Source organism: Corvus brachyrhynchos, unplaced genomic scaffold (assembly GCF_000691975.1).
Source record: "Corvus brachyrhynchos isolate BGI_N302 unplaced genomic scaffold, ASM69197v1 scaffold245, whole genome shotgun sequence".
Taxonomy (NCBI): Eukaryota; Metazoa; Chordata; class Aves; order Passeriformes; family Corvidae; genus Corvus; species Corvus brachyrhynchos.
Window position 1 is genome coordinate 140,989 of NW_008238988.1, and position 15,552 is coordinate 156,540.

The 15,552-nt window shown below is 37.8% G+C and overlaps 1 protein-coding gene across 1 annotated transcript in view; it reads right to left on the reverse strand.

Moving 5' to 3' along the window:
* The window catches only part of NUDT14 (nudix hydrolase 14), a 45,976-nt gene extending 30,878 nt beyond the window's left edge, over nt 1-15,098 (reverse strand). The window contains exons 1-2 of the mRNA XM_008637259.2: nt 14,907-15,098; nt 1,476-1,519 (exon numbers count right to left, since the gene is read on the reverse strand). Of these exons, the coding sequence (XP_008635481.2) occupies nt 1,476-1,519; nt 14,907-15,083 (221 nt within the window). The 5' untranslated portion in view covers nt 15,084-15,098. The remainder of the gene's footprint in view (nt 1-1,475; nt 1,520-14,906) is intronic.
* Between the last annotated feature and the right edge of the window lie 454 nt (nt 15,099-15,552).

Consider the following 15,552-nt stretch of genomic DNA (forward strand, 5'->3'; position numbering starts at 1 on the left):
TTAGACATTCTGCAGTTCAACAGTAGTCACTAATAAGTTCGGGTGGCAGCTGTTGTACATCTGAAGCTAACAAATGTTATGTGACCAGAGATGACTGGCATGACATGTGGCCATAGCCTTTTTATAAAGTTATGTTCTCAACTATTTTAAAAATGTCCACAAAAGTCGTTCAGAAATACTGTTCCCAAGAAGTTCATGGAAAACTGATCCTTTAATACTTACCCCACTCAGTTAGTTGCATATATTCACACATTATCACAAAGTGATAAACTAAAGTTTAAACAAAAATAGTCATACAAATTCATCTGGAAGTCATCTTCTCAGCACTGTGACTTGAGGCTGGATTCACTTGCTTGAATGGGCATATATTAAATTTCCAGCAATCAATTATGATTTCAGCCTTTGTATCTGCTATCATAAATTCAGGCACACGCCCATATGGACAGACAAAGTGCAAAGACAGAACTGTCTTCCAGGCAAATTCCAAAAGCAAGTGTGAAGTTCAGTATTGAAATATCACTCCCTCTTCTGTCCTCATTCTCAAGCAGTACAGGCATTTTTAATCTAGCTAATACTTTCCCAGTCCTCCTGAAAATTTTACCTTCATAATCTTTATATAGATAAAAAGTGTTGCTAGAATTTTATATTCCTCCCAGGTACCCACACACATCTAAAGACTCATGTCACAAAAAGACTCATGTAAGGACTTAGAGGGTTCCAACAGAGAAGAATTTCCCTAAATGTAACTGATTTTAGTTATTTAATGCACACAAAAAACACATCTCTTGATGTGGTTATGTTCATGTCACAATTTATTTTAGTGTCTTGCTACATTTTTTACATTTAATAGATTTAGAAAAGCTTTTTCTTGGAAAAGTATTGTCAGCCTTGCTTTTTATTTTTGTATTCTAGTACCTGAATTTTCAGCAAACAGATTAAATATTAATGCTTTTTGAAAGACATATAAATATTTTAGTTTGCAATAACACTGAGACTTGGTCGGTTTAATATATACCTTATTTGTTATAATCTTGTATGAACTGATCTTTGAAGTTGGGAGTTAATTGCTTTTCTTTCCTGATCAGAGAAATACATTTGGAAAGACAGAAGAAAGTCCTTCCTTCAGGTAATATATTCCCACTCAAAAAAGCGGATTTCATACAGTCCAAACTTTCAGTTCCATCTTCTATGTAATCATTAAAATGTACAATAAATTATGTGTTAAAACTCTTAGTATCTGAATAGTCAAGCACAGACAAAACTTACTGAAAACATAATAAACCACAAGGAGATTTTAAAATTTCTGCTAATTCCATCTAAAACAGTAGACAACTACCTGCAAGTATTACACAAGAAGTGAGAATTGAAGAGGAAACTGGAGGAAAGACAACATCAACAACATCTGACCAATGAAAGAGAACACAATATAAAACAGAACACAAAGACAGTGGGAAATAATGTGATGCCATTGTTACCTGTCATGTGTCCTCATAAAATCCCAGAACTTCTTAGTGCCATTCTGGGGGGAAAAAATTAAAAATCAGTCAAATCAACTCCAAGTGAAAAATTACTTTAATGGAATTTAACAAAACTTAAGAGGTATTTCTTTGAAAATTTAGTACAGCTGGTTTTATTGAAGATGCCAGTATTCTGGACTTTGACAGTATTACAGACACTGAGAACTGTCTTAGGACAGTTTAAAATCTTAGACCCACAATATTATGATGACAGCTAACGTAAGTTTATTGTAGTCTTCAGGCCCAGCATCAACTTCAGCTGCCCATTCAAGGTGCCAGGAAGCCATAAACAGCTATGTTTTAATCAGTAAAACAACCCACAGATATGTTCTTCCATGTCCAGAAATGGTCTTACCTTGAGAACAGTTCAGCACTTACTTCCTAACTAAACTCATGTGGGATCCAGGAACAAGACACCTTCCCTCTAACCCCTCACAAGGCTCAAAATAGGAGTTTTATCCACACCTAACATGAAGGGGTCACACTCCACTCTACACAGCAGCTGTTCCTCTGCACTGTTAGTGGTGCTGAGGGCACTGTCTCGCAGCAGGCTTGAGTCACAGCACTCATTCAAGAACTGGGAGACATAAAATGGCTGATTTTCTCAAGATGGGCCAATTCCTGTCCTCTGCCAGTTTAAAAAGAACAGTATCCACTACAGCACAGCTGACAGTGATCTCTGGAAACAAGCATTCTTTCACAGCTATAATGAGCACGTATACACTTTGCTTACATTTTCATTCTATGGTCTACAGTTACCTATAGCAATTCATACACACCAGTTAATGGAGATGCATATAATTCTTTACTCTGTTTACTGGAAGCATGATGGTATTTTTCAGCTCAAATACAACTCAAGAGACTTCACTCCCAGGTCAGTTTTAAGTCTATGTTAGGAATCAGCATGAAACCAGAGGAAATTCTTGTGGTTGATACCTTTTTCTTATTAGCAACACAAAAACGAGACCTGTTGAAGAGCTACATACCTAAAATATGCTTAACGTGAAAAGCAGCACTTGACTTCTATTATAAAGTATGGTTAAATGGATGATCAAACCCTGAGCAACTGGTTAATGATTTAAAGCAGGTAAATGTGAGCAATGAGAGAAGAATCAAGTTCAGTTGGTGGGTAAAGGTGCCAACCAATATAGACAGGCACTTCAGCTCTATTACAGATGTCATGGCTACCAAGTACACAACAGCTGGTGGGGATTAGATAACAAGCACTCTGGTTCAGAGATTAAGCCCCTGAGCTTTATGAGTTTACCAAGCTTTTTGGAAGAGGGACTGTTTGCTTGCTAGCTGGGTTTTTCTTCATTCCCACAACTCTAATTATAAACAGTTGTTCACCTCAAGAGAAACTCTAATCCGTGCTTCCATTGGTGTATGCACATGCCTTCTGTTAGCACTGACAGGAATTGAATGTGTGCATTACAGGAGAAGTCCTGATATTGTTTAAATGCAATATAATGTTGAAAGAGAAATAAAGACAGCAAAATCTCAGTGTGAACTGAAATATCAAAGCCATTGCTTCCAAAGCTGAGTGTATATCCAATTCATTCCACCTGGTGAGAGACAGAGGAACAACTTAGATAGGACTATGATACAACACACAGCTGCAACATGGGCTGTGTTGTATGGTAAGATGATTTAAGGTACTAAATGTGCAAGGTCAGCTCAATCTTTCTGTAGGTTTATTTCTACCTGTAAGCAAGGTATTTGTGGGATTTGTTAGCAGATTGCTGAGCAATTTTCCATTTAACACAAAAGAGTTGGAAAACTGAGGACCAAGGGTAATGTCTTCTGCATGTAACTTCGTATTGTTTCTCTAGTCTCAACCTTCCCCTGCTCCAAATTGTAAGATGTGCTACCATCATCCATTCTCCCTTTTTAGTGTCCACTCTGGAGAAATGTAGGTGTCCAGCTGATGGAGATGGCAAAAAAAGCCTGAATCAAGTCTTTCCTTGCATAATTTAGGCTGTTAGTCCTGTGATACTGCATTCTAACATACCATCTCACCAACAATCTTCCTGGCTCTTTCCTCTTCCATCATTTTGCAAATTATAGAACCTGATTGCTTTGGAGCACTTAAGAGAGGGTTTCAAATAGCTGAGGAAAATTACACCCTAGAGAATCATCCTCATACAGATGGGATCCATCAGAACTGAATGACCTCTTCCCAAGGATGAGGTCCATTACCATTAACAGAATCTACCCCACAGACATGCACATAAATTTAGCAGAAAGTAAAAGAAGGAACTTAGTACCTAAAAAGAAATTAATCAGAAAATAAAATCTGTATTTTCTATTTTTTAAGTCCAGATAAAGCACTTTCTCTAGAACAAGATTTGATTAGTCTAAGACTCAAATTCAAAACCAGCCACCGGCTAAATTAATTTGAGTCAAGACATTGGTTAGTATCATATGCTCTGACCGGACAATGCTTATTAAGATATTTTCTGCCTGTATTTGAATAAAAAAATTATTTCATATGATCAAGTTGCACCTGTCCAAATAAATAAATCAATAAACCAATGAAACATTCCAACATCTCTTTGTTTACAGTGGCAGAAACTCAAATGAGCCCCATTCATGCCCTACTGTCGAAGTCAAATGTAATTTGAACCCAACCGTATAGAGTTGGGTTTCTATTGTGCCCAATGCATGGTTCTTTCCTAACAGACTGGTAGGAAGGTTGCTAATTATTAATAGCATGTAAACAGTTACCAATGGTTCTTATGCTGCTTTACATACTTTACAGAACATTAACTCCAGCCAGCTTCTAACCAACTATATCAAGCTGTATGTAGTATCTCTATCTTATCTTTAAGACAAAAGTATTACTTGCTGAACTGATCAAGATTCATGCTTTTAAAAGCCAAGTGGCTATGATTACTTGTTAAACTGCTGCAGTCTATATATCCTGGTCTTTGACAAAGCTCTGCTATCACCACAGTTACAGATAGCTGGAATATTAAAGGTATCAATGGTCAACATGACTCCCACAAAAGAGAAGTATCTTTGAGAAACACAAAGGCTCTCTCAAACCCTTAACATTTTTTCATTTTAATAAGCATATGTAATTGCATTATTATAAGTAGTACATTCTCAAATGTCTAATAAGGAACAATCACAGTATCTCTCAATGAAGTAAGAACTGAGTGTAACTGATTGCTGGGAGATTTAAACACTGATGACAGGAACGAGAAAGGATTATATTATGACTTTTGAGAAAGATTAAAAAAATTATTCTTCAAACAGGAGATGTGCCCTGTGATGTTTATAAAGACAAATATGTCGGAAGTATCTTATACTAGTTTTAATCTGTTCAGAATAGTAGTTCTGATACTGCAATAACCTAGTGTAACACATAATCAATTTGGAAAATCTTTAATCACAAAGTAATCACACTCTAGTTCTGTGCTCAGTGATCAGGTTCTGTGATGTTGCAACACTCAACTAGTGCATATAGTATGTGTAAATTAATAAAGCTGTATTCCAGGAGAGGCAGCATGTGAGACAACTCCGTGTCACATTACACAGAAGACAGATCACTTACATAAGTACTAATTGCATAAGAAAGCCATACCAGGTCAGACAGGATGTCCATCTTGCCTGGAAACCTGTCTCTAAAATTTAAGAACAGAGAAAGCACACAGCAATGCTTCTCCAGAACACTCTTCTAAGCCTTTGACAAAAGGCAGCTGAAGAGTGGCAAAAGACAGTGCCTCAAAAAGGCATCCAAATTGAACACGATCCTCCCCCAACTCCAAAAAGCAAGCGCAAACAGCCATTTCTGTACTACCTGAATGCGCAAAGTGTGTCACAAGACCATCTTGTCTGTAGGACTGATTTGGTAATGGCATTGATAACTTAATCAGAGTAACAGCAGCTCACCCCCAGCTTGACAGTCTGCACAAGGAGACTCAATGTGTTTTGGTACAAGTGATTCTAGGACAACCAGGCACAGCCAGATGCTCTCTGCTAGACAAGTGTTGACAGTGGATGCAAGTTCAGCAGATGTGACTCCTGCCTCTGCAGAGCTGTTAATGTCACCCATACTTGATCTTCACATTCTCTGTCCTGCTACCACCCTTGAAATCATTTTCCTAAGACTCTTCCTGCACCTGCTCAGTGCCATAATTACAGGCAGGAGTCTCTTCACACCGTCTGGTATGGGTAAGTTGGACTTGTCTGCAGCCTATCAAAATACCACTCTTTTTCCCACATATCCTCTGGCTAAAATGCCTTAAGGATGACTGTGCCATGGATACTGCTGTCCTTTGCTTTCCTCCACCACCTGAGGCAATATAATATCTGAACAACAAGGTCAAATCACTGCCAGAATACCTAAAGGGTAACTCTTGCTTGCTAGAGGAACTCGCCTAAGACTTAGCCCAATCAGGCCAATAAAGAAGAGAAAACGGACTTGCTGTGCTAATGATGTAGAAAGAAACATTCACTGGCACTGTATGGTGACACGGGGTATGCTCCACATGTCACAGATCCTGGACAGGCTCTGACACAAGTCACTGGGAGTTTCTACGTTTCATTTGGGGCAGCTTGAACGCCTTCCTCCTTCTTCTCCCTGAGGGCAGTGCCCATGCGCAGTCTGCCACCTGAGAAGCTCTTGAACCAGCTCTCACATGAGGTAATGTGTCTGCACAGGTACCAGTACTCATCACTGTTAGACTGATACCATCCTGGGCTTTCAAAAAACCCCCAACCCAAACAAACCAACCCCCTCAGTCTGGCTGTGGTGTACAGCCCTCCTGGGACTCACAATTTCCCTGTGAGAGAGAGATGTAGGCCTTTCCTCAAGGATTATTCTAAGAACGAGTTCCTTTTTATAAATAATTTAATTGAATTAGAGCTGTGGTACCCCAGTTATAAGATGCTACTGAGTTTCAAGGTGAGGAAGAGAAAGGACAGTGGTGCTGCAGTCCATGCCATGCAGCTTATGGTAACCTTGGTATGGTGACACTCACGCTAAGGGCTGACACTGCAGAAGTCTGTAAAACCATGAATGACACAGAGACGGTGAATGTGAAACAAATACTCACTATTTCTCATAATACAGAAGCACTATGACGTAGCTGGCTACCTGGGAAAAAGGCTGAGGTTTTTCTGTGCACTGATCTGTCTCCCCTCAATGAACCAATGCTCAAGTCCTGCAGCTGCACAGAAAGGTTTGCCTTGCTTATGTATAAAATAATTAACTGAGAGCTTCTGAAAGCGCTACATACAAACTGCATTACATGTATGTTTTAAACATGTGCAGTTAAAGGCATATTCTTCTTAGATTTTATTAAAAGTTTTATTCTGAAGAGTAAACAGAAAACCTGTTGGTGTAACAGGTGAAAGAACACTCACAAAACAGCTTTAAATGTTTTCTTTAACTCTGCGTAAAGATTTTTTCACAACATCCCACAAGGGGGTATAAAATAAATCCTCCACACACAGGTTTACAGTAACAGATTTCCTGTAGTTGCTCTTTTGTGAGTTCAGATAATTCCACAAAACAAAATTTACATTGGATTGTCACTTATTCAATGACTCCTTGAAATAAGCTCTGGACAGAGAACACATGACTGAAGGAGAAACAATCTTTACCCAAAATCTACTTAAAGCTTCTCCTATATTATTTGCCTTACACAAGTATTCAATAATTTTAAAAGTGACCAAATTAAAGGCACTGCCTTATGTCATCTCCCATGTTTATCGACAGAAAACTTCTGCTTGGACAGAAAAAGTCTAAGTGGCCAAGAACTGTAAAGTTACACCAAAACCACCTCAGTAAAAGGGTTTAGTACCTTGTATTACATATTTTTGAGGAGAAAGGTAACACACTGTGCAGGCAGATCACTTATAATGCAGGAGACATATGTCCAAAATAAGCAAACTAACTTCACATATACCACTAAAAGAAAAAGAAAAAAAAAAATCTGTCCATGACAATGATTAACTTCTTTTTGTTTACATTACAGGAGAGACAACATGAGGTTTGGCGACCCATTGTGAAAGGCACTAAACACACGTAGTGGGAACAGTTCCTGTTCAATGATCTTACAATTCAGTTAGAGCTCAGACAAAAGCTGATGTAAACAAACAGAGGCAGTTAAGAAAAATTACAAATACATTATGATTTAGATAAGCTACATGCACAAGTTATGAGGGTTAAAAAGACAAACAACAGTCATGATTCCCCAGTCTCTACCAGTTGGACTGGGTCTAAAGCAGTCACCCAAGAAGCAAATGTTCCATATTTGTGAAAAAATCCAACTGGAGAAGTTGAAGCAATTATAAAAATAACTCTGTCCTTATTGCTCCATTTACTCTGTTTCCACACTCCTAAGGCACAAAAGCAGTTGATGTCCTTAATGCAAAGGGATAATGAGCATTCTTCATGTAATAAAATAACTATACTACAGGTACAGAAAAACAGATAAGAGAATTAATTGGCAAATAACGGTCTTAAACCAGAGGCAGCAAAGCCAAGCAAGTGTGAGGTCCCTGTTTAATGATTTACATGGACCAAAGCAGTAAAACTCCCTGGAGGAATAATCAATTTTTTGCTTTTTTTTCTGCACTCAAAAAACTTTTTTAAAGGTTTGAGGGTTATGCTTTTCTTTCAAAAAAAGTAAAGCTTGTTTTTCTATTGCACTTATTTTCACATTCAATCAATCTACAAATGTATTCACACAGTTTAGTATCAATGCGCAGAGCAATGCCTCTGTCTGGAAATTCACCATTCATTCTCCTGTTGAAGCACCTACTCGTTGCCCAGATCTTCATAGCAAGAGAACACTGAACTTGTCATTTTATCAGATGGGCTTTTGTCAGGTTAATCCAGATGAGCAGTGTGCCTGGAAAGTCAAGTAACTGACTCATGAAGACAAAAATCTGCACCAACACAACCAGCTCCTGCTGCCTCCTGCCACCTTTATTTCCTTAAGTGGTCTCAGCTTAATGCTTTTCAGCCATATTCACCTTTTTATGACCAGTGAAAGCTGTCAAGGGATAAATTTTCAAAAAAAGTAACTCAGTAATTCGGAATTTTTTGCTTTATGAAAATATATGGTTCTACAACAGCAAAGATGTGTATTATCTGCTGCTTCTCAAGTCACAGATCCTGGGCTAAACAGAGTGGACTTCCCCTATGGTGAAGTCATAAAAGTTATGTCCTCATCCCTCTGTACACGAACCTTTCCCTTCCTTTCTCCACTCACTACTGAAGAAGTGCTGCTATCAGTTGAGGTTTCCTTGTTACATTTCTTTTTTTAGCCTAATGGAACCTGATGTCACATCTGTAGCGGTTTTCAGTGGCAACATACGAGGATTGATAACCTAATGTAAACCATTTCTTGTCAGCTAAATTATTGATGCTGGAACTCACTGTTCTATAGAATCAATACAAAATGTTTTCAGTGCCCACAATGATGTGCCCACAAAAACTGCACATCCAGGACAAACTCAGGACTTTATTCTTCTCACCTTACTATCAGAGACAATTAGATACCAAATTACCTTGCACTGTCTGAACATTTTTCACAGTATTTTCAGTACATGACAGAAATTATGTGAATTAATTTAAAAACAAAAAATCGCCCCCAAAATACAGTTTGGAATTTTTTTAAAGAAATAAAGCATTGGTAGTAAGCACAAGGCTGTGAAATCTGTATGAAGAACAGAAATCAAACTGAGATAGACAGCTAAAGCAAGTTTGGACTTCTGAAGTTTTCCAAATGATAATAAAGTACCTATTCAATACACTTTAAAAGCTTCATTGTTTCCTGTTGAAAAAAATTTTTGGATTAATGAGTCAGTGGGGTGGATTTTTGTTTATAGAAGCTAAAGAATTGCCATGCTGTATCTAAAAATCTTCATCCACAAAAAAAAACCAATGCAAATGAACAGTCAAAAATTCAAGAACATTTAATATTCAGCTTTTTCATCTAAAAGAAAAACCATGTCCTGAATAGACTACTTTGCATCTGAAATCTGTTTGAAATAATGACTTATCATAATTCTTTTTGTCTACTTGAAAGGTTTGATTTGTAGCAAGTAAGGAGAATACTGTCTTCTTTTTATATAATTACAGCCTTCTTAGAAAGTTCCACATTATCTTTCAAAGTGAAAGCAAGCACTTTCAGCTGGCATAAAACCAAGCAACTCAGTTAAAAAAACGCATTAAAATCGATAAAATAATTTCAATTTGCATTAGTTGAGCAATGTTTTTTTTCCCTTTTGAATGTATACATCAGTATTAGAGAACTGTTCTACGCTGGGCTATCTTATCACATTAACTACTAATTCAAATGCAAAGTTGAAGTCACTGTGTCCTGGGGTGCAGTCCTGAAACAGTGTAAGTCAAACAAAGCCCAGGCTGCCCCTTTTCCTACTTGAGCTGCACATCTTTGCTCTACCCTTACGCCACCACTGAGATTTGTGTGGGCTGATTCTGGGAACTGACCTGATTGAAAAAGGGGTTTTTCGCTCCAGAAAAAAAAAAACAACCTGATGAAAAAATTATTTAGTAGAATGAAAGTGAAAAATTAATAATGAAAAATTATTAGTCAACATGAATGTAATGTCATTTTTTCAGATTGCAAGTTCTCAGCAGTGACTATTAAACAGAACAGCCTTGGTCTACTCACAACTACTCCAAGAGGACAGAGATGTGTCTGATAGGGAGTGTTCTACAGAGAGAAACATGCACACAAAAAAGCCTAAATTACCATTTCAGTCCACACCCACTAATCCACTCCATCAGACTGCACACGCTGGAGTAAATGAAGCCTCATCTTCAAAAGCAATTTGCAGAATTACTTGCTGATGTTGAAAAACTACTTCAAAAGAGTTTAAGTGTTATGGAATTTTACTGGGTTTTTTAAACAAGCCACTGTTTAAGCTCAAGAGGAAGGGGGGGAGTGTTTGCTTTTTAAACAAAGCTTGTAATATTTCATTACTAAACTATCCAGAGTGTTTATTTTAAAAGCATCATGATTACAAATAATGGCATTTTTCAGTTTTTAACTTCCCTATTCAAGTATTTCAGTTAGAGATGACTGACTTTAGTGCCTTTGTGGAACATGCATCCAAAAATACACAAACTGATGACTTTTTAACAGTATTAAAAGCGAACATTCTACCTGAAGCAAAATAGCAGTGCTGCTAATTGGCTTTAACTGACAATATTAACAGTTTCAGAAGTAAGACTGAGCTAGTGAAGTCCATGGGGACAAAACATCCTTTACACTAAAGGACATCATGCCAGCCCCAGCAGACACAGCAGTTCTGGGCAGGGCAGGACGAAGTTGCTGTGGTCTCACTACACTCATTTTAAGGCTTGAACAAGAGACTGGAGCACTCAGTTCTGTGTGACACCCAACTCTTGGATGCATGGGCTTCTTATCTGAAATTAGCTGGAAGACATAAAGGTACTTCTTGAAGGAACCTTAACATATACCAGTGGAGACCACACCAGAGATACCTCAGGAGACATAAAACCTAAGGTCATAGACTGTAATTTTTACAACCCATATCAATTTTCTCTTCAAAGAGAGGGTTATTCTGGTAGGAGTGTGTAATGAAACTGCAAACAGATGGTTACAGCAATAGAGTTTACTGTTCAAAGGTGCAATTTTTTCACACTTTGGGAGGTAAAATAAACAATGGAGAATGTATTAATTTATTCAACTGTTAATGCAATACTGGGCCAAGCCACTTTGTTCATTTTATGTACATCAACTGCCAGAACAATTACAACTAAGATACCTGATGTGTAAGTAAACTTTCTCCTATAATCCTCTGGAAGTTTACTTTTCAGGTCACAGTTTGTTTTTTTGTGTGTACTTTTCAACAATGGAGTTGTTGCAGTTTACCTTGGCATTCAGCTATCATTAAGATCGCTTACCTTTGAATGAAATTTATAAAACACTAGAATTAAGCACATTAAATTAAATCAAATCTCCTTTCTCACCTCATTTTTCTGTTTTTAATACACATCATTATCAAGAACAATTGCATGTACAGATCAAACATGCTTTATTCCAAGGCAAATCCACAGCAGTGCACTGAAATCTATACTACAAAGAATAAGGACATGAAGAAACATAATATGCACAAAGGTCAAATTTACGACTTTTCTCACATCATTTTACTGCCAAGTCAGTATATAATTTAAGGTTATAAGTTGAGATACAGATGAGGGGATTTCCTAGTATTAACTTAAATCCAGTTCTGTACAAAGGAACCAATTGCTAACAGGTAGAGTCTCCAGACTCCTCTATCACTGCATACAAATGATAAAATTTAAAGTGAATATTCAACTGTTCTTCTACATAAATTCCTGTTATATGATTGAATTTTGCTGCATGTATTTTGCCATTTTCAGTAAACTGTGCTTTCCCTTTGAAGTCTCTGACACACTTTCTTATTTTGCAGGAATAAAAGGAACATACATCTTCCATATTTACAAAATTACTTCCACTACTTTTTCCGGAACACTGTAGTAAAACTTAAAACCTGAAACTTTGTCTGGACATAGATAAAAATATATTCCTAATAACAAAAGAAGTTTTAACAGAGATAACATAATTTGGAAACTGTGCCTTCAGCCAATGTGACAGCCAAATACTTTACTGTAAATAAGTGCTGTACCTTCAAACAGATGTATTGCACATCTCACACTTGTACCCATACTTGCTGAAAACCGCCCCAGGAAAGGCCTTTTCTCTAATCTTTCACCAGTACTTTTCTGTTATCGTTTAAGAATAACTCTCACACAATTTGCAGTAACTGTAATAGGAGGCTGAGAAACGTAGATCCAGAAGGCAAATCTGCTGGCTCCAGCTCAGAGAATAAAAGCCAGGGCAATACCTCAACCAAAGGCTGCTGAGAACTCCTGGGTGTTCTGTGCTTCATTTCTTTTTCTGGAGTTTTCCCTATTTGTATAAATTGTTGCATATTCATTTAGTTGGAAACAAACAAACAAACAAACAAGCATGGCCTTTGTAGTTCAGTAATAAATGAATCTTGGGAACATTGACATGGGTTCATAGCCCTACTCCCAGTTTATAGTAATTAATGAATAACTTGAAAAGATGAGATTTAAGAAAGCACTTTTTAGCATTCAATAACCTTCACCTTTAAGACCCTCACTAGAATGATGTAAGAATTGAATTTAGTCTTTACTCTGGACCACTGCAATTTCAGCCAAATGCCAGAAGCCCCCAGTTGCATCTAAACATTTTTACTGAATAATGTAATTTCTGTGGTGGGACTTAAACGGTAATATTTGTCTAGGATTACAGAATTAGTTCCGTTCTACTACCTGATGGAGCAATGGTGAAATTGAGACTGATTTCTGAAAATTCCTTTCGAAAATGACACTTAAACTCCTAAGTTATTAAAGACAACATTTTCCAAACTTCTAAATTTTACTAAGACACACATAACTATAAGAAATTTTTTTTTTTTTTCAGAGATACCAAAAAAATCAAAAACATCTCCAAGAAACCTGTTTTCATCTTTTCTTGTCCACTGGCAGCTGCTTCTTTTGATGAGTTACCAAGATAAAGGTCCTGACTGAAATTTCAGACTAGTGGTATTTAATGACAGGCAGGGGCAATAATTCTGCACTCATCATAACATACCTAGATCAATCATGTCTGTCTGTAGTAGCTGCTTCAAGACAGAGTGAAATTCAATATAAAGTACCCATTGCAAGTTCGAGACCCCACAGTCGATGAGAATTCCCACTGAATATTCTTGAGCCCCTTCCTGTACTCATCTTGTGCACTCATTAGTCAAAATAACCTTTCAACCCTTTAGGAAGAGGACTCTCAAAACGCTACACACAGGACAAACACTGCTTTGGTCCACACCACATTCCCACAATTCATGAGTCCCTGGCCAGTTATTGGTATAGCACAGCCTCATGTAGGATCTCTGACTCAGAGAGAGATTCACCCCCTGACTTAGCTGGGATTCAGGGCTTTTACCTCATCTCTGCAGGCACAGCAAGGAGAGAAGCAAACACAAGTATAGTAGGTAGAAGGAGAAAATGAATCTTAAAATCATCAGTCCCAAGGCAACCACTACGCCTACAAGCATAATTTCTTCTCCTTTGCTACCCTGGGTCATGACCCTCATCCAAGAGAGGAAGGAAAGAAACTGTCCTTTCATCATTAATTTTGCTATGTCATTCAGGAAAACAACACTAACAACACCATAAAACCACAGTTTAAGTTGCCACTGGTATTTCAGCCAAAAGCTCATCACCACTATCAATTGTCTAATATTTCTCATTACCTCTTTAGTCATTCTAACAATCCACTGCAACTTATATAGGATCTGATTAAAATCTTTTCTGGCTGACAAAGAGCCAGCAGGAAAATAAAACTATCCCTCTTCCACCACAAAACTGGTCTACTCCATATTAAAATAGATAAAAAATCTGCATTCAAAACCTATGCAGTTGATGAACGCTGTTCTAATCAAAAAAAAACCAATCCAACCACTGACTGAAGTGTCACCTGAAGCAGAATGCTGATAAGAAAAACCCTGTCCATAGACTGTTGTATCATTAAAATTGGATTTTAAAAAACCCCAAACAACTCAAAAAAACAATCCATCATGCATAACTGCAAAGTTACTTGGTTTTCCTAAAGCACCTGATAAGCAATATCAAAGATCACGTGAGTATGATTTTAAAATAGTTAATAAATCTATTCATTTGTATATATAACTTACAAAGGACAAAATACTTGTGATGCAGCAATCAAATCAATGCAGAAAATACAGCTCGATGAACTGTACACCTTGCCTCACACTCCAGGCTGGTACCTGCCAACAAAGAACCAGCATTGACAAGATTGACCAAGGTTAGTAGGCAGCACTTGGGACACCCTGAGTTTCATCAAAGTTGGGAACAAAGCCAGGTGTAGCACTGCCGTGTCTCCATGGGGAAGTAAGAGCAGGGAAGGACACATCCTATACACCAAATCTCAGGAACTCAAAGTTACCGCTTCCTCCAAGTATGTTCATAGACAGGGTCCCAGGATTTTGAACATGTCTCCTCAGCAGTTCTGAATACTGTGAGCATGTTAAAACTATTTACTAGCCACTTCTGTTGGCTCCTTCAATAGAACAGCAAGACACTTTAAGCTCTAAGACTTTATTCTGAGCATGCAATGGCATGAACCCAGCATATACAGAAGAGCCTGAATCTTAGACAAAGAATGAAGGTCACAGGTTCACTCCACAGGGTCAGCAGGGCTGGTCTGAGAATGAAGATGCAACATCCACAACTACTACAGGCAATTACACACCCTCCCTTGCAAGAGCAAGACACACTTTTCTCCCTAAAAAGTATACAAAACATACCACTGCAGAAAGTTGTTTCTCTTCCCTTTCATGCTCTCCCCAAGGCACAACTCTCGGGTGTGGTTTGTCATCCCACTTACTGCAGGACTGGAAGGCATGACGCTGCTTTATCCTATGGGCTGCAGAAGAAATGTACAGACAGAGGGCAGGGAAAACATAATGCCAACTGGCATTCATCTAAGTTTTTTGAGAAATACTTCAAAAGCAAATATGCCAACAGTTTTTCCGTTTAGTGAAATAGCTTTCCTGACTTTTTTCAGCCCCTGGGTGTGATTCCATCTCTACTCTTCCACCCCGCAACGTAATTCTTACACTTAAATCTTGACATTTATATTATTACTTTAACAAATTAATCTTTCTCTATGGAGTGCACCGTAATGCTCTAGGGAGGCTCATATGTTCCCATGAGTCCTGTGAGAGTTCTGCCAAGAGGTTTGAACTCCTAGACAGATCAAAGAGAAATCAGTAAGATAAAAAGAAACAGGGTTCTCCAGACAAGACCTCTCCTTGACAAGAAATAAGGGTGGTTTACCGAAACAATCAGAGAGACATTTACATTTCAAATTTGGGGGAACTATCCTGTAAAACACTACAGTAGTAATTTCTGTACTAATTATTAGTGATTGGTTTCACTGAATAGGAGGCC